Source organism: Peromyscus eremicus, chromosome 14 (genome assembly GCF_949786415.1).
Source record: "Peromyscus eremicus chromosome 14, PerEre_H2_v1, whole genome shotgun sequence".
Lineage (NCBI taxonomy): Eukaryota > Metazoa > Chordata > Mammalia > Rodentia > Cricetidae > Peromyscus > Peromyscus eremicus.
The window spans coordinates 59,788,316-59,806,980 of record NC_081430.1 but is presented as its reverse complement, the minus strand read 5'-3'; the positions used below and the strand labels follow the sequence as shown (position 1 = coordinate 59,806,980).

Below are 18,665 nucleotides of genomic sequence, written 5' to 3'. Positions count from 1 at the left end.
CGCAAACAAGAGTTCCCTTGACTGGCGTAAACTCCTGTCTCGCTGTGCCCTGCAGCCCCTGCCTCTCTCCTGACCCTTAGCAACTCCCCCCTTGCATTCCATGAGCAAGGGAGCAGAGAGGAAGCGATGCACCCTGGGCACAGGACTGAGGATGGCCTCTGTGTGGAACTGAGAGCCTGGCCCTGCCTGTGCCTGCTGGGCTGGACCATGCTCTGTGAATAAAAGACCGGGGTTCCTTTGAGGCCCCTTCCAGGCCCTGTGGTTAATGTATGACTTGGTGTGATTTCTAAGGAGATGGAACCATAAATCTCCTGAGTGATGTCACCCAGCTTCTTGCCCAGAAGCTGCCAAACCAGCTACTGTGATTTCCAGGATAGCAGAGGGTCCACAGTCAGGTCTAGGTAGATGAGCAGGCCTCACCTTGCTCCCTTACTCTGAGGGCCTCCAGGACTTCCCAGCAACTACCCCCAAGTAGGGGTCTCACTTTGATATTGTGCTCTGAGGCTGTGAAGGCCCTTTCATCTCTCTAGCCTGCTGCTCTGCAAATCTGCAGAGCCCCCAAAGGTAGGCACCCTAGGGCCACCAGGGGAGAGCTGAGCCTCTGAGTCAGCACTTCTCTCTACAGCCAATCTTCCTTTGTTTCTGTCGTTCAATGGGACAGAGGCTAAAGGTCACGGTGTTGGACCCCAAAGTTTAGGGTCTCAAGTGGGCACCCCAAGAACCCAGACTCCAGTCCAGTTGATGCAACAGCACGAGGAATTTATTGGCTTCTGTACAGAAGGGCAAACTCTGCTCGTAAGAGCAAGAGCCGCATCTTACTGCAGCCCCATAAGGGCTTTTAAAGGAAAAACCCACAAAAGCCATAAGATTACAATTCCCATACAATTTTGTTTTACAAGGACATGGTCTGATCACAGGGTGATCACAGAGGGGGTACAGTTACGTAAACCTCAAGGGGGGGGTATCAGGGCGGGAGTGGAGTTTACACACAGGTCACGGTGGTCCTTCCTGGAAAACCTGCAACTATCCCAGTCACAGTTGAGCACATCTCTTAACAGAAATCTTTTTACATTGTTATATTGTTACAGGGGTGATTGAGTAGTGGCTGAGTCAGGTTGCCCTGGGAACTAGATTTTTAGTTTCTCGTTTTCTGGTGCTTGAAGTTTCTCTCTTCCTGAGGCTTGGGGGTGTAAGCCTGAAGGGCTAGGGTCTTTCAATGGGAACCTGTCTGAGTGCTGAGTGCTGGGTGTAGCTTACTGCTAGGGTGGACAGGCTGCAGCCCTGCCTTCTGTACCTCACTTTTACTAGAGTCCTGGCCTTGTAGGGAGATGGGAGGCTGAGAAACTGTAAATGCTGGAGACAAAGAGGAAGCCCTGGGGGGGGCGCCCCTGTCCCCCCTCCCCCCGTGTGGACATCAAGCTTGCTTCCTCTCTATTTCTACAAACAGAAACTTGAGCACTTGGGGCTTGAGCAAACCAGGTTCCCTGAGAGGGGTAGGTACTGGGTTGGCAGCTGCAGATATTTCTGAGAGGGCCTGAAGGGGGCATAGAATACAGGGATTACAAGCTTATGGTACACCTGCTGTCTAGCCAGTGGGTTTTTTTTTTTTTTTTTTTTTTGAGCCAGGAGCTTGTGTAGCCCAGGGTGGCTTTGAATTTCTGATCTTCCTGCCTCCATCTCCCATGTGCCAGAATAATGGGTGTTTGTCACCACCATACCCATGCTTGTCTCCTCATACTTTTTTTTGAAGGGGTTTCAGGGTCAGGGTCAGGGTCTCTCCATGTAATCCTGGCTGTCCCAAAACTCACTATGTAGACTTGGCTGGCCTTAACTCACAGATGATCCACCTGCCTATACTTCCTGAGTGCTGAGATTAAAGGAGGTGGACACCACCATGCCCAGCACATACCTTCTTATAAGGGATTGTTTTAATTGGCTTACAAAATAGTGACTTGACCTGGGTATGGTGGCTCAACCCTATAATATCAGAACTTGGGAGGCTGAGGCAGGAGGAGCCTGGTTTACAGGCTCCTGTCTCAAGACAAAAGAGGTCGAAGCTGGCCCAGGTGAATGAGGAACCAGGCGGAGTCATTGTAGTGGCTTTTCATGCTCACCGAGGCCGGGGCGGGCAGGCAGGCTTTCCGCCCCAGGTTCTTTGCTCCACAGCCTTCTGCTGAGGCTCCTGCACATCATCTCTCAAGCCTGGAATTCCTGTCATCCCTCCCGCAGTCATTTGCTCAGGGCAGGCTGCCTCCAACAGAAAGCAGAGATCCTACCCCTGTGTACCTCCTTCTGGGTCCCTTGCATCCGGCACCGGGCATGGGCTCACTGTGAAATGACTGGAGCAATTCTGTCAAACGCACAGGGATGAGAGGTCTTCTAGCTCTTGCTTTATTAGTGCAGCAGTGAGGGGCTGTGAGAGGACATTACGCATGAGAGATCACTTCTATATTTTTACCAACCGCACCATCCACCATTCTGCACCCTTTTCTGCCGATAGCTAGTGTCTCCCTCCTCAGAGATGAGCATCAGGTCTTATCGGAACTTGTCTTTCCCACTACGCCTTTCCTGATCTATTTGCAGAGAAGGGACACTGCCCTTCCTATAGGCTGGATTCCTAGAATTCCTAGGATTGCTAGGTCATGGTGTTAGAACATTTTTATTTTAATAAATACTGCCAAATTACTTTCCAGAAAAGATGAAGAGGCTGGCAGCTGCAGGCAGGGTGCGAACGCCTGTCTTCACACATTCCAGTTCACAGCCGGCACCTTCTGGGGTCAGTCTTCTGCATTTTCCCATACCTGGGTGTGTGGGGCTGGGGGAGAGACTGTTTCAGTGTGTTGGTTCTGATTAGTAAGCTTATTTTTAACTGGTGCTTTCTCCATTCCCAGTTTGTCTGCCGACTGTGGGTGAGGTGGTAGGAACCGGTCTCCCGAGGAAAGGGCCAGGGGATGGAGGTTTAAATACTCAAAACCAGCCTCTCATAGCTCAATGTCTTGAATCTTTCAGGGTCTGGGTCCAAGTGTGTTGGCTCGGCTCCTCAGAGCCTGCCCAAGGTCAGAACACCCTGGATGCTTTGGGGCTGGATCTCTGCCAGACTGCGTCTCTGGTGCTGCACCAAGAACACCCAGGAGATGCCCGCGGGCACCTTGAGGAAGGTCAATGGCTCTGAGCCATTTCGTACCGCCTGGAGGCAGTGGATGGAGGCCGTACCTAATGTTAAGGACCTGGAAGCTCTTGACAGGGCCCCTCGCCACCTCGGTCTGCCAGACAAAGCAGGAGGAAGGGAAGGCAGGAGCTTCAGTACCAGCTAGCTTTCTAGACTCAGTTTCCCGCCCCGAGGCAGTGTGTGTGAGGCAGGTCTAGGTATGTAAGGCCCTGGGGTTCTGCTTTCGGGATCCTGCGCGAGCGCCACAGGGATAGCTAAGCTGTGCGGGGTCGAGACACTGGGACCGCAGGGGTGGGCGGCTAGGGGGTGTCGAGGGCGGCTGCCATGGACAAAGCAGCGGCACCACCCCAAAGCGCGGGCCAATGGAATGAATGGGCTATAAATAGCCGCCAATGGGAGGCTGGCGACGCGCCCCTTAAGAGCTCCGGAGCAGCCAGGGGCCGACGTTCGTCTGTGCTGCGCCAGGAGCTGCTCAGGCATTCTGCACCCCCGCTCTGTCCTGCATCCCGGTGAGCGGGTCCGAAGGGTCAAGGGTAGCCGCGCGGGGCTCCACGCGGAGGGGTGCGGGATCGGGGGTCACACGCGGCCGCGCTGCCGGGAGCGCGTACCGCACCCGCCGGGGACTAGGGATGCGCAGGAGCCGGGCGCAGACGATACAGACCCAGCCGACCTTGGCTGCGTCCTGGGGAAGCCACAGGGGTCCCGAGCGGTCTGCAGGTCCCTGGAGGCCGGTGCGCAGAGAGCCCCTCTGACCCTGCGCTTCCCTGCCGCCCGCAGCCGCCGCCGCCGCCATGCCCTTCTCCAACAGCCATAATACGCAGAAGCTGCGCTTCCCGGCCGAGGATGAGTTCCCTGATCTGAGCAGCCATAACAACCATATGGCCAAGGTGCTGACCCCCGAGCTGTATGCCGAGCTCCGTGCCAAGTGCACACCAAGCGGCTTCACGCTGGACGACGCCATTCAGACTGGCGTGGACAATCCGGGTATGCACATCCCTGTAGGCGTGAGGCTTCCGTCTCCCCAGGAAAGCCCCAGGGCAAGGGTCCCATTGCCCTTCCCTCAACCTTCGGTGGGCTCGGGTCCCCTCATCCCCTTCCCGCGCTCAGCCGCAGGGGCCTCAGCTGCTCGCTCCAGCCTGGCAGTGACGTCACTGTCGCCGCGCCCCTCCCCCAGGCCACCCGTTCATCATGACGGTGGGTGCGGTGGCGGGCGACGAGGAGACCTACGAGGTGTTCAAGGAACTCTTCGACCCCATCATTGAGGACCGGCACGGCGGCTACCAGCCCAGCGATGAGCACAAGACGGACCTCAACCCAGACAACCTGCAGGTGCGGGGCGGCCCGGTCAGGACGTGATGGGGAGAGGGGTCTCGGCGCTCACTCCCGCCATCATTTTGCGTCCTCAGGGCGGCGATGATCTGGACCCCAACTACGTGCTGAGCTCTCGGGTGCGCACCGGCCGCAGCATTCGCGGCTTCTGTCTCCCCCCGCACTGCAGCCGCGGGGAGCGCCGCGCCATCGAGAAGCTGGCAGTAGAAGGTAGGGGTCCGGTCTCAGCGGGCAGATCAGCTGCGCTCTTCTCTGCGCGCGCGTTTCCCCAGGAGACTGAGGGGGGGTCAAAAGTCCAGCCGCGCGCGCGCGCGGGGACACACTGCCTGGGGCGGGGCGGCGGCCTTGCTCGCCCACCCGGGCCTTGAACTCTGCACTCCGCAGCCCTGTCCAGCCTGGATGGAGACCTGTCAGGCAGGTATTACGCGCTCAAGAGCATGACCGAAGCGGAGCAACAGCAGCTCATCGACGACCACTTCCTCTTCGACAAGCCCGTGTCGCCTCTGCTGCTGGCCTCCGGCATGGCCCGCGACTGGCCGGATGCTCGCGGCATATGGTACGAGCCGTCTCTCCTCTCTGTCCCCGGAGGGTGGGGCCCGGCCTGAGCTCCTGGTACCACGCAGTGTCACCCTGTCCCAGCCCTCTGCGCAGGCGACCTTGGTCCCGCAGGTGTGTGAGATCCCTGCGCTGCGGGAGGCCGCAGTCTCCAGGGATTCCATGGCGGTGACCCGTCTCTTGGGAGCCCGGCGCTTCTTGTTTTCTCTCCTCCTCACCCCCATACCCCGCCGGGATTCTGCCAGGTGCCAGTGACGCAAAAGCCTCCGCAGCCGTCCGGGCAGGGCTCCCACCCCTGCGGACTGTGAGGGCGGAGGCGTGCTTCCTCGGGTGGGCTGCTCCGCCTGCTTCAGCCCTTGGCCTGCCACACACCACGTGATTGGTGATTGGGGTGTGTGTGAGGTGCCTTGGTCGCCCTGCCTTTCTCCAGTGTTTCTGGGATGGGAGTCTTGGTGACAGCCCACACTCCCGCACCTCTGTGACTTGGGAAGCTTTCAGTTTGAGGTCACCCAGCTATGGTGTCTTTTTGGATGTGACCTAAGAACGTATTCTGGGAGGGACTTTGGCTTGACTATACCCCTCCCCCAGGCACAATGACAATAAGACTTTCCTGGTGTGGATCAACGAGGAGGACCACCTGCGGGTCATCTCCATGCAGAAGGGGGGCAACATGAAGGAAGTGTTCACCCGATTCTGCACTGGCCTCACCCAGGTCAGGCCTGGTGCTCACACCCAGGGCCTGCTCACTCTAGGGGCTCGGTGTCTGGGAGGGGTCGGGGCAGACCCTAGCGTCCACAACTCCCGGGGTCCCTTAGGGCTTCCAGCCAGGCTTCCCCTCTGAACTCTCCCTTCTTTCTCTGCGTCCAGATTGAAACTCTCTTCAAGTCTAAGAACTACGAGTTCATGTGGAACCCTCACCTGGGCTACATCCTCACGTGCCCATCCAACCTGGGCACTGGACTGCGGGCAGGTGTGCACATCAAGCTGCCCCACCTGGGCAAGCATGAGAAGTTCTCGGAGGTGCTCAAGCGCCTGCGGCTTCAGAAGCGAGGCACAGGTGAGAGGCAGCGGCCCAGGTGAGGGGCAGGCGGCCCAGGTGAGGGGCAGCGGCCCAGGTGAGGGGCAGGCGGCACAGGTGTCCTCAGTCCCGCTGATCTGCCTGGTTTCCGTCCCCAGGCGGTGTGGACACGGCTGCTGTGGGTGGAGTTTTCGACGTCTCCAACTCCGATCGCCTGGGCTTCTCCGAGGTGGAGCTGGTGCAAATGGTGGTGGATGGAGTGAAGTTACTCATCGAGATGGAACAGCGGCTTGAACAGGGTCAGGCTATCGACGACCTTATGCCTGCCCAGAAGTGAAGCCTGGCCCTCACCACCACCAGCCTGCTGCTTCCTAACCTAATACCCGGGCAGTGCCCGCCATGCATCCCTGATGTTTGCCGCCCGGCGGCTGAGCCCTTAGCCTCGCTGTAGAGACTTATGTTGCCCTGGGTAGAGTTTATTTTTTTGATGGCTAAGCTGTTGCTGACACTGAAATAAACTAGGGTTTGGCCTGCCCTATGTCTCATGAGTTGTGCCTCTCCTTTCTTGGGGACAGTGACATGGGTCTGTGGCTGGCCATTTCTGTCAACTAGAAGATGGCATATTGGCCACAGAAGATACAGGGTGGAGAGAGAGGGTGGTGCTCTTAGGGCTCTCAATTCCAGCCTGAGCATCTAAGGACATTCCGCTTGCAGGGTGGAGCCTAGTTTTTCCTCAGCTCCAGCCAGAGGAGCAAGTCAGAAACTTGACACTCCCCCAGTTCCTTTCTGCTGTCTTCCTGTCAGCCTGAAGATCCAGAGTTCCACCCCTTGCTTCCTTTCCCCTCCCAGTCCCACCCTTCCCCAACACCTCCTCCAGCTCCTAAATAGTCCTTTCTCACCCTACCTCCTCCAGCTTCCATCCTCGGGCTGAGCTCCCTCCTTGGTCCCTGGGCCCAGCCCTCTAGCCCCATCCAGACTGCAGCAGGGTCCTTCCAGTCCAGTCTTTTCATCTGCAGCCTGCTCTCCAGGGCCCTGGTGGTTGGGAGGAGACAATCCTCTGCTCACACTAGCTTGTGTGCCACATCATCTAGGAGATAGACGGTAGTCTGACTCTGCTGTGACCTGGATAAGTGTGACCTGCGGAAAGAATTCCAAGGCTCACATCAGGGGCCCTGGGCAAAAGACTGGGCTGTCTAAAGAGCCATCTTCCTGGTGGCTTATCCTGGTTGGGCCTCATGAAAGGATCTGGCCCACATTTGAAAGCTGAGAAAGAACATCAACCCAGGGGCTAGAACTATAGTTCCCCACCCCACAGTGCCTTTTCCAAGAAAACAGCCTTGCGCTGCCACCTGCTGGTCACAGTCACCACCACATGCTTGCCCACTAAAGATCGTGGACATTGGAACATGGTCCACTAAGACTCCAGGCCAAGCACCAGTAGGTTTGGGGGCAGCCTTGAGCTGTGAGCTAAAGAGGAGTGTCCTGGCTGCTTCTGTGGCCAGCCTCCAGCTATGATCTCATCTAGGCGGTGGTGTGTAGACTGGGGAGGACCCTAGTGCAGGGCTTGACCTCTGTGGAAGACTTAAGTGTCAGAATTAGAAGGGCATCTACCTCGTTGGGTAGGCTGGGCGCAGGACAGGGCAGGTCCCCTGAGAGTGCATGGTCAGGGACCTGTGCATGCCTCCTTGATGTCCAGGGATGACAGCACTCCTCTCCTTGGATGTCCTAATTAGTTCCTAGCTGGCACTTTTGTCAGGAAGGGATGGGAGGTGGTACCAGCCACACTGTAGACTTCAGTCTGGTGACAAACAGCAGTCCTTCGACTCCATGAACAAAGGAAGTGATTCCCTCTGACAGGGGAGGATGCAGGCAATAAGACAGGGACAGTAGGCACAGGGGGACATGTATGGCCACAACTCTCCAAGTTTGCTGTTACACCTCAAAAAACAGAAGGCATGAACACAGTACCCTTGTAATGAGGTCTATCTTCTTATAACTACCTCAGGCCTGTCAAGTTCCCATGTAGAACACTGCCCCTTGAACCCAGAAGGTTCTCCTGGTTCAGATCCCTTACCACCAGCAGGGTCAGGGCCGGTTAACCTGCCTGGCTGGGATGAGACAAACCCTGTCCCACTGAGCATCCCTCTCCCCACCCAAACCCTAAGGATCCCGAGAGCTGCAGCCAGAAACCCCGCTCTCCATGCAGGCCTCACCACACATTCCTGAAGGCCCCAGTGGGCAGAGCTTAGCCTGGAAAGATCTTTTTTCCCAGGCAGGGACTCTCATGAGCATCTTGGACCAGCCACTAAGGCACTAGCACTGGCTGGCTTTATCTCACCAACTGGGCAAAGCCTGTGAGGGGACTGGAGAAGGTAACCTGATACCTTGCCCCTGCATCCTGGCCTCTGCTTAGGCTCAGATCCTCAGGATTCTCCTGGGCTCTGGGGTTTCCCACCCCTGACTCTCCCGGCCGGCAGGAAAATTGGGGTGCGTGTGTTCCCTCTGCTGTGTTGCATGTATGTCCCACTGTAAGCTGCACTGGAGCTGGGACTGAAACAGGGCTTGTACACATGCCGCTCTGACGGCTCCAGCCGCCTGCACTCGCCAATCTACACGACTCCTTGTCCAGTCCAGACAGCCTTCCTCTTCCTCTGGATCAGAGATTCAAATGAATCACTGAGCATGGCTTTGCCCTGCTGGGACAGAACCTGGAGGTGGACACAGGGAGAAAGATTCTGTGCTCCTAGGCAGCAGGGGTGGAGGCACAGCTCCCTGGGGGACCCTGGTCCCACTAAGCATCCTGCACACATGGAAACGCCCTGATTTCTTGCCAGGAACAGCCAGAGAAGAATTTCAAGTTGGAGCCCCAACACTGCTTGGGGTGGTCCTTTGATAGGATGAGGGTTCTGTCCACAGAGACAGCTTTAAGCAGTATTCCTGACCTCCAACTCCCCATGCTGATAGAACACACCCCCACTCCCACCCCACTCCCCCACCCCCCACCCCCGTCTCCATCTTGGTGCTGGTAGAATTTCTAGACACTGACCCAAGGAAGACCACGATCCTACAGAAATAACCAGGAGACACAAACTGCTTAGAGCAGGAAAGAACTGGTCAGGGCTGATTACCTGTTAGAAAGCTCAGCCAACCCCACCCCTCCTACTTTGTGCAGCAAATTTCACACTCAGTGCTGTATAGACAGGCTGAGGAAGCAGGGAAGCAAGCACGGGTTATAAAACAGCTCGTACTGAGATCCCACACAGATTATGTATGGAAAAACCCCCAGAACAGGCGTCGGCTGTGGGTGGTGGGGTAACAGGTGACTTCCTTCTTTATACTTCTTTTCCAAATTTCCTCCAGTGAACATGTATTGCTTATATAAGGCAATATTTTTGCCCTGCTGAGGGTCAAACTCAAGGCTTTGCACATGCTAGACAAGTGCTCCATCACTGGGCTACATCCCCAGCCCTCTCTATGTGGCTGTGGACAAGTGAACTTTTGATCCTCCTGCCTCCACTGACCAGTGGCTGGGATTATGGATGTGGGCTAGCACATCCTGCTTTTGAAGTGCAGTGTTTAGGGCTTTGGACCAGTTAGTGCTCTGCTGACTGAACTACAGCCCCAGCCCTGCCCCAGTTAACTGGGAATATTTCTTTTTTACTTCTCCTATTTATAAGAATTTAATGTGTCACAGTTGGTGGGAGTGCTTTAAAACAGCGGCAGGAAGGAATCCACTGCCACCCTCCCCTGATGGGGAAACTGAGGCTCTAGGTCAAGTGGGGCTCAGTGAAGCCTAGTCACGGGCTTACTTCCCCTGCTTCTCAACTTTTAGGGCTTTCAGGACTGCTCAGGGGTGGGTCCTGCTGCTCCCAACAGTAACTTAGAAGGCTGCAATTGCCCACAGGACTCCTTACACTGCACTTATTCTGACCCAGCCTGCTACTTAACAAGCCTCTCAGATGCCTGAGGCAGCTACACACAGTACTCATAAGGGTTCAGGTTAAATCTTTCTTCCACTAGCAAAAAGGAAAGCCACCCTATGAGTGGGTGACAGCCTAAGAAGCAAGGCTTTTTCCCAGTGGGCTGGGACCCACGTCTGAGTCAGGCTACTTCTCGCCTACCTTCACACCGTCCTCTGCTTTGCTGAGGACACAGAGCAAGGGCTTTGGCTGGGGCTCAGATGTCATGACTTCCACACTTTGTCAGATACTGTCCCCACTTAAAAGCTCAACAGTAGCTGGGTGTGGTGGTACACACACTTAGCCACAGCACTAGGGAGGCAGAGGTGGCAAGTGGATCTGAGTTTGAGGCCAGCCTGGTCTACAGAGCAAGTTCCAGGCCAGCCAGGGCTCTAAGTGCTGATGGCTTATGGTCAGTTCCCTGGTAGCCACAAAGCTTTGGTTCTTAGCTTGGCTAGGTGGTAAGATTGACATTTAAGCAGCTACCTTGGGATGTGAGTACAAGGCCACCCTGAACATGGCAGGCAGGGCTGCTGGATTAGTACCACCTAGTCACCAGGTCCTAGTGGAAATTTGTGTGGTGCCTAAACCACTCCTAGGAAAGAGCTCACCTGGGACTGTGGTCCAACGCTCCTACAGCAGCTTCCCTGCAGAGCAGGCCAGCCTGTGGGTCATTGGGGTTGGAATGCGGGAGCAATGAAGGCCAACCTGGCGCTGGGTGGCCCCGAGGCCTAGCCACACTTAGATGACTCACCAGGTTGGTCTGACGGTGTCAGGCTCTGTTAGGTGACTTTGTGTCTAATTCACGCAGGGCTCCATTTTGTGTATTCTACCATGCCTATACCAGCAAACGTGGTCCAGCCCCCGTGAACTCTGGTCCTGGCTCACTGTTCTCTTTAGCCTGTGTCCTTGGTCACTTCTTCATCCTGGTGCTGACAAGCAGTGTGTTCACCATGCCAAGGTTCTTCCAAAACAAAGTCCATTCCATTGAATGAAAAGTCTAGTTCTCAAAAATGCCTCTGACCAGTCACCGGCCCTGTGCATATGGAGGGGCCTCGAATGGAGCAGATGTTCACACATAATGTTCATCCCATCCGGACCTGGAGTTGTGAACTCTGGCCTGACAGGGCCCACCTGCCTGAGCCAGAGGCCTCACCTCTTCCTTTGTCCGGGACGCAGAAAGGAGGGACCAGGCGCTGCCTTTCTCTGGCCTCTAGTCAAGGATGACGTGACTTTGCTTCTTCAGCAGAGTCCCCGTGCTTCAGTTCATTAGCGACATTCCATTTGTAATGCAACCCTGCAAAATGTGTGGTGCACTTACTGACACCAGGACAAAAGGATGTGTGGCACGGCTGCTCGGAGTGGTAGGGTAGATTCCCTAGGACTCACAGCACGGGGGAGTGGCAAGCCCAGACCCAGAATGCCCAGGGTGGTCTGCAATGGGGCCTCCTGAGGTTGGAAGGGCCGCTCTGGGGCTCCTCTACCCAGGACTTCTGGTGCTGTGCCAATGAAAATGACTATCTGCTACTTCCATGACTGCTTTGAGAATGTGTCTGCACGGCCCACGCCTGCTGGCAGCTCCCTTGAGGAGGCAAGCCAGAGCAGATCTTGCTCCAGAAGGCATGGCAGAGTCAGGCTGCATGTCAGGCCTTTCTTCTAGATCCCTGGGGCCAGTCATCCCCTACAGTGGGGTCTGTCTTGGTCTGGGAGTGGCACACATATTCCCCAAGGAGCTAGGTCACTCCTTGGTCAAGTACTAAGGACAGGGTACCCTGAGAGAAGTGCACTCTCAGACATACCTTACTGGGGACTTGCTGGTGTCATGGCCCTACACAGCAGGAGTGGGGGATGAGCTGGGCTCTGGGTCCCCTTCCTTCCCACCTACTGCCCCTCCCTCCTCCACTGCAGACTCCCTGTGCTTGTCACCTTCTCTGCCTTTTCCCACTGGTGCTGTCCCTTGGCCTCCTACATGAGCCAGTCTGTCCCTCTCTGCCTGGACACTGAGCGTCTCAACAATATGGGAGTCTGTATCGTGTCCCTCTAGGATCAGCACAGGTCCTCCAGAGTAGCCCCCTCCCTTAGCCACCCCCCAAAATCAACCAAGAGATAAACTATGTATGTGACTGGCAAAGGGCCCAGAGAAGTTAACCAACAGAAGCAAAATCTCCATTGTTTGCATCTTCTGATTTTAACTTAACCTTCACTACTTGAGTCTTGATTACTTAAAGCTCTCAAGACAGAAGAGTCTCAGGCAGTTCAGGAAGTAGATGTCCACTGGAAAGAGCAGGAGCTGTCCGGCTTCCTGAGTCCCTGGACAATGCTGAGGGTCTGGCGCTAAAGGTGACAGGAGCTGGAGAAGATCCCAGGATGGGTTGATGGCTCATCCCTCAAGAGTTAAGACAGCCAGATGTGGCTAAGAGCAGGATTATGTACAAGGCCAGTCAGGGCAAGAGCCACAGTAGTACTTGCTTCTCATTTACTTATATCTATCATGTATGTATGTATGTATGTATGTATGTACGGATGTATGTATGTGCACTGTTGTTTTGTCACGGGTGTTGGGTCCCTGGAACTGGAGTCACAGACAGTCATGAGCTGCCATGTGGGTGCTGGGAATTGAACCTGGGTACTCTGGAAGAGCAGTCAGTGTGCTTAACTACTGAGCCATCTCTCCAGCCCCCTTGTTTCTTTTTAAAATATGTTTTATCTGTGTCTGTGTACCATGTGTGCAAGTGCTCGCAGAGGCCAGAGGGCGGCACTGGACCACTTGGATGGAGCTATAGTTGAGGCTGCCTGACCTGAGTGCTAGGAACTCAGGTCCCCTGAAGAAGCTGCAAATGTTCTTAACAGCTGAGCAATCTTCCCAGCACATTTGTTCCTCATTGAGACCCCCCTCCAAAGCCCCAACTTACCAACAACCAGGAGTCTCAAGATGAGTACCCAGGGTTCTAGGAAAATAAGTAAGGAGCTCTGGGTTTGCAATGTCAGCTTAACCACAGCTGACATTAAGAAGACCCACAGCCAACCACAGTCAGTGCCCGGAAAAAACCACCCCAGTGTGGCATGTTTCCTTGGCCATAGATTTGTTGGGGTCTAGTCCACAGCTCAAGTTTAGCCCTTGGGACAGATCAGGCTTTCCCACAGAAGAGGATCATAGCCTGGGACGTGAAGAAGCACTGGCTCCTTCGTGCTGCCCAAGGTCCAGGCTTACCACTTTTTAAAGGTTAAGATCCAAATGGTAGCTGGGAGGTGGTGGTGCACGCCTTTAATCTCAGTACTTGGGAGGCAGAGGCAGGCGAATTTCTGAGTTCCAGGCCAGCCTGGTTGGTCTACAGAGTGGGATCCAGGACAGCCAGAGCTACACAGAGAAACTCTGTCTCAAACACCACTTCCTCACCTAAAGAAAGAAATCCAAATGGTACAAGACACCTAAGATGGATGATAAAAAGTAGGTGGCCTAGATGTGGTTGCTCACACTTTAATTCCAGTATTTAGGAAGACTGAATTAAGTTTGGGACTAGACAAAGCTACATGGGGAGTTCCAGCACAGCATTGGCTACAAATCTGTCTCAAAACACAAACCAAAGTACATAACACCCAGGGTTGGTCATGGCGGTGCACCTTTATCCCAGTACTTGGGAAGCAGAGGCAGGAGATCTCTGAGTTTCAGGCCAGTCAGCCACCCAAGGCTACATAGAGAAACCCTATTTCAAAGAATAAAACAACAATAACAACAAAAACCCAGAATGTAAAATGCAGTAGAAAACTAAGTAACATTCTTACCTAGCTGTGAACCATGAGCTACAATGATGACCTGCCTGGCAAGGTATGCCCACATGTGCACCAGTGGCCTATGTTATGGGGGTGACACATTAAAATATGTTAAACATAAGCCGGGTATTGTGGTGTACACCTTCAATCCTACAGGAGGCAGAGGCAGGAAGATCTCCTTCAAGTGTGAAGCAGGCCTGTTCAACATAGCGAAACTGTCTCACAATAAAAAGGAAACAGTAACAACAAAATCACCAAATGACCTTGGTGGAGGTCAAAGCGACAATGTCACCCAGTACCCTGGCTGTACTCCCAGCCCCAACTCTGGGTCTTCACCTATTCTGTCCCCCAGGAAGGGCTCCGATGGCTGCACGTCAATAGATCAGATGAGTTAACTGACCCCACAGCTGCTGCTTGTCGAGAGGAGCAGCCATGGGGGTGGAGCACTCAGCCACTAAGACTCTCCTGCCCTTTTGAGACATCTAAAATGTCTTTACCACGCCTGCACACTCCCATTCTGCACTTCCGGCTGGCATTATTCTAGGTACTTGGGATGCAGGAGATGGAAGTTTCTCTACCCTATACAAGCCTGAAATTGTGGAGGTGGGGTGGTGGTCCAGATGGCCCAGACTTGGTAGATTAAAGTCTACAGTGTGAGGGAACACTCCTGGGAGGAGCACTGTCTGATGAGCACCAACAGCCTCCCTCCCACTTGCCTGCACTCATGTGCTAGGCTCACTACCTCTCCCCTGACCCCGATGGAGGATCTCACTATGAAGTCCCACTGTCCTGAAAGTTGCTTTGAAGATCAGAGATTTTCCTGCATCATCCCTCCCAACCCAACCCAACACACACACACACACACACACACACACACACACACACACACACTACACACACTCTCTCTCTCTCACACACACACACACAAAATACAATGTTTGCCAGGCAGTGGTGGCACACACCTTTAATCCCAGCACTGGAGAGGCAGAGGCAAGTGGGTCTGAGTTAGAGGTCAGCCTGGTCTACATAGTAAGTTCCAGGACGTTAGAGGTCAGCCTGGTCTACATAGTAAGTTCCAGGACAGCCAAGGCTATAAAGAGAAAGTTTTTTTTTTTTTTTTTTTTTTTTTTTTTTGGGGGGGGGGATGCTAAAGAATACGGTGTTTTTCCAGACATGGTGGTACACTCTCTAACAAGAGTTCAAGATCAGCCCAGGCTACATGAGATACTCTCTGAAAGAAAAAAAAAAAAAAAAATCAAAGGAGTCTATACACCAGACTGTCAGATCTACCAAGGCACAAACACCAATCTAGGCCACTCTGTCTAGTCACTATTACCCAGCCAGCCACCCTCTTTGTGGCCTGGACAAGGTCCTATTCTCAACAGCTGACTTGAAGAGCAGTACTGTCAGCGGTAGGATTCCTGAACTGGTGTACTTAGACGACTTACTAAGGCACTGACCATCTGAGGACTGAGAATATAAACATGCACCACCCCACCTGGCTCTAACTCATTTTCCACAAAAGTGCTGACCTCCCGGTAAAATGCATTTTGAAATGGTCCTGCTTCAGAATGGTACTCACTCTCCCTGGGCCTTCCCACACCTGAGCTCCTCTCCTACATCAACCAGAGGGGAGAAACTTGGCACCTTCGCATGAACTGGTTGTGTGCTTCCCTGCGAAGTACTTTTTAAATTCATACCCCCTGCACCATGTTAAACTAAAACAGAATCTCATGTAGCTTAAGCTGCCCTTGAATTCCTGACACTTGCCTCCAACTCCAAGTGCTGGGATTACATGTGTGTTCCACCACAGTGAGCTAATGATCCGAGTGGTGCCCTACATGCTGGCCTCAGACTTCTGCAGTGGGCCAGCATTTCCAGAGACGAAAGGTCCTAGGAGCCTGGCACATGTTCCTATGGTAGGGAAGTTAGCTTATTAACCCTGTTCTCAGAACCACACCGCCTCCCAGGCTCCCTAACTAACTTGAGATACTCCCAGGAAATAGACAAGAAAAAAAAAGTATGTGGCACTGTCTAGGTCTGTGAAACATCTTTCAATATTAGTGCTTTATTTTGGACTTTGAAGAAAGGACACAGTCTCCATTTGTGATGATAGAGTTTCTGTATTTTGACCTAAAATGTTGCCACTAAAATCAACATCAATTTTAGTAAGGCTTCTTGTTGGGCAGTGGTATTGCACCTTTGATCCCTTCATGAGAGGCAGAGGCAGGAGAATCTAAAATTCAAGGCCAGCCTGGTCTACGGAGTGAATTCCAGGACAGGCAGGGCTACACAGAGAAAACCTGTTTAAAAAACAAAAACTAAAAAAACAGATTAGTAAGCCTTCAAAATACAGCCAGTTCAGGAACAGTGACTGTTGGTCCTTTAGAGACAGTTATTCATTTGATCCACAACATTAAAATGCAGCCAAACAGCAACAGAGCCCAGCCCAGCAGAGTGCCTGCATTCACACAGAAGGTGCTGTCCTCCTCAGGGCACGTGGCAGACCTCTAGCACTCCACCGGTTTTGAGAATCCAGCATGGAAAAGCAGTTCCCACGAGCCATCTCCTTTTCCGTTTCTTCAGCTCTGGCTGGCTTCTAGGTAGAGCAGGCTGGCCTGCGTTTGCAGAGATCTACCCGCCTCTGCCTCCTGAGTGCCGAGATGAAAGTGGTGTGCCACCACACCCGGCAGGAGCCGTTTGACAGGGCAGGTATTGTGTGGGGGCCATGCCCTGATTGGGTTTCTAGGGCAGGATTCTTTGAGATGGGGTCTCCCTAGGTAGTCCTGGCTGTCAAGGACTTTGCTATCAGAGACCAGCCTATTTTGGTCCCAAGTGCTTTGATGGAAGGCATGTCATCATACCCAGTTTAGGGCAAGATTCATGGAGTAACAGCTGGTCAAGACCCTTAACAAACAACTCAGAAGCTCTGCTTGGATGAAGAAAGTGCGGTTTATAGATACAGTGGCCAAGAGCACCAGTGTGCACAGTCTGCACGTGGAGCTCAAGAAAAGCCCCCGTGTACCTGGACAGCAGCCATTTTCTGTCTTGGTGGGCCCTGTGGCCCTTTACGTTTTAAAGGGCCATGAACACAGCTGGCGGCACCTCGAGAGGCTGGGCAGTCTCTAGAGGCCTTGAATCCAGGGCGAGCAGTTCCCCTGCAGTCACAGCAAACTTGCTGCCAGGGGCCTTCCCTTACCCTACTGCTGCCTGCCTGGCCACTCCTCCTGACCTCTCAACACCGTCAGGACGGCCTTTCGACTCTACTCAGTTTTTGTCCTCATCCACCTCCTGAAGGTCCCTGGGTCCCTCCGACCTGAGTCACTTGCTTCCTTCCAACCTGCTCCCCCGGCATTCTTCCTCCCCCGAGCTTCCTGCATTTCAGTTCACGGCAGCCCCCACTGCACAGACCAGAAACTGTCATCTCTGCCTTTCCGTTCTCACCCCAGATCAATCAAGCTGCCTCACTCAGTGTTCCCAGAGTCCATCAAGAGCCTGCAGCAGCCCCCCCCCCCCCAAGTTGGCCATGCTGTCTGAAGGCCTCTGCTGGGCTTTCTTGTCTTCCAGCTCTCTCCCCTTCCGACAGATTCCAAAAACGGCTCTCAGAGATGGCTGACAACCCCAGCCGGCTGGCTGGGAACCCGCAGCTCTCAGGGGAAGCGGCTGCTGTGAGGCCCAGGGAGCCGTCCTCATCACATCTCCACTCTTCTGCAGGCCTTGGGGACCCTGTGTCCTCTGGAGCTCCCGAGATGCTCTGCAGTGTACTTCCCATTATTTCTCACCATATCCCATTCCAAGTCCTCACTTCTTTTTAACAGATAGTCACATGTAAATGTGTGTGTGTATGTGTATGCGTGTAATATGCATGTGAGTGTAAGTGCCCCGGAAGACCCTAAGTGCTGGTTTCACTATCAGTCAGCTACTAGATATGGATGCTGGAATTTAAACCCTGGATCTCATCAAACGTAGTATGTGCTCCTAACCGCTCAGTAATTGCTCCAGCTCCTAAGTTCCCACTTCTTGTTTGTTGACTGACTGCTGGAATGTAAGCCTTAAGGAGACAGGGATGCTCAACCATGTTGTCTTGTACAAGAGTGCCTTGACCACAGCAGACAAGACAAGAAACAGCCATGACTTAATCCGCCTTAACCACAGGGAGAGAGAGGACTACTGGGTACCACATGGAAAAAACCCACTCAGTAACGGCAAAGGCCTGGTGTTTCCTCATGGGAGTGCATGGTCCCCAAGGACTAAGCAGCTACCACCCCCTCATAGGGACCAGGAGGGCTGGCAGAAAGGATGCTCCTCAGCTAAAATGCTGGGGTCTATGCAGAGTACTCAACACTCTGCTTCCCACACGTCCTCTGCCTTTATTCAACCCGATGATGGAGGCAAGCAGCATGGCTCAGGACTACCTTAGACTGAGGCTTCAACACAGCATTAGGAGACAGTGCAAGAGTTTACTGAGAAAAAGTGAATTTTTAATTATCTTGTGAATCTACTTAGAAAAACACACACAAGCAATGTTCACAACTATAAATTTAAACCTTTTGCACTAAAAAACAAAACAAAAACCAAAAAAACACAAAACAAACACAAAACCACAGGCATGAACTGTAAACCTGTATTAATTATCAACTAGTCTTAAGGTTAATTCTTAGCAGTAATTCAGTATTTTCCTTCTTGGCAATTGTAATGTTTTAGCACCAAATGATCTCCCACAGAGGTACTAGTAATGCTGGCTGCCAGTGTAAGGAGATGTTTCCAATGCAGTGCTTCCCACACACACCGTCCACTCACACCACACACAGGAGTCACGGGCAGATGGTGCGACACTCTGACTCCAAGGGCAATGGACACAAGA

General features: G+C 53.5%; 1 protein-coding gene across 1 annotated transcript; it reads left to right on the top strand.

Moving 5' to 3' along the window:
• The first annotated feature begins 3,566 nt into the window (after positions 1-3,566).
• On the top strand, positions 3,567-6,619 carry Ckb (creatine kinase B). Its single transcript, XM_059279319.1, has 8 exons — positions 3,567-3,678; positions 3,947-4,153; positions 4,344-4,498; positions 4,576-4,708; positions 4,883-5,054; positions 5,642-5,765; positions 5,921-6,110; positions 6,230-6,619. The coding sequence occupies exons 2-8, from the start codon at positions 3,961-3,963 to the stop codon at positions 6,406-6,408; spliced, it is 1,146 nt and encodes a 381-aa protein (XP_059135302.1). The 5' UTR covers positions 3,567-3,678; positions 3,947-3,960; the 3' UTR covers positions 6,409-6,619.
• The last annotated feature ends 12,046 nt before the right edge of the window (positions 6,620-18,665 follow it).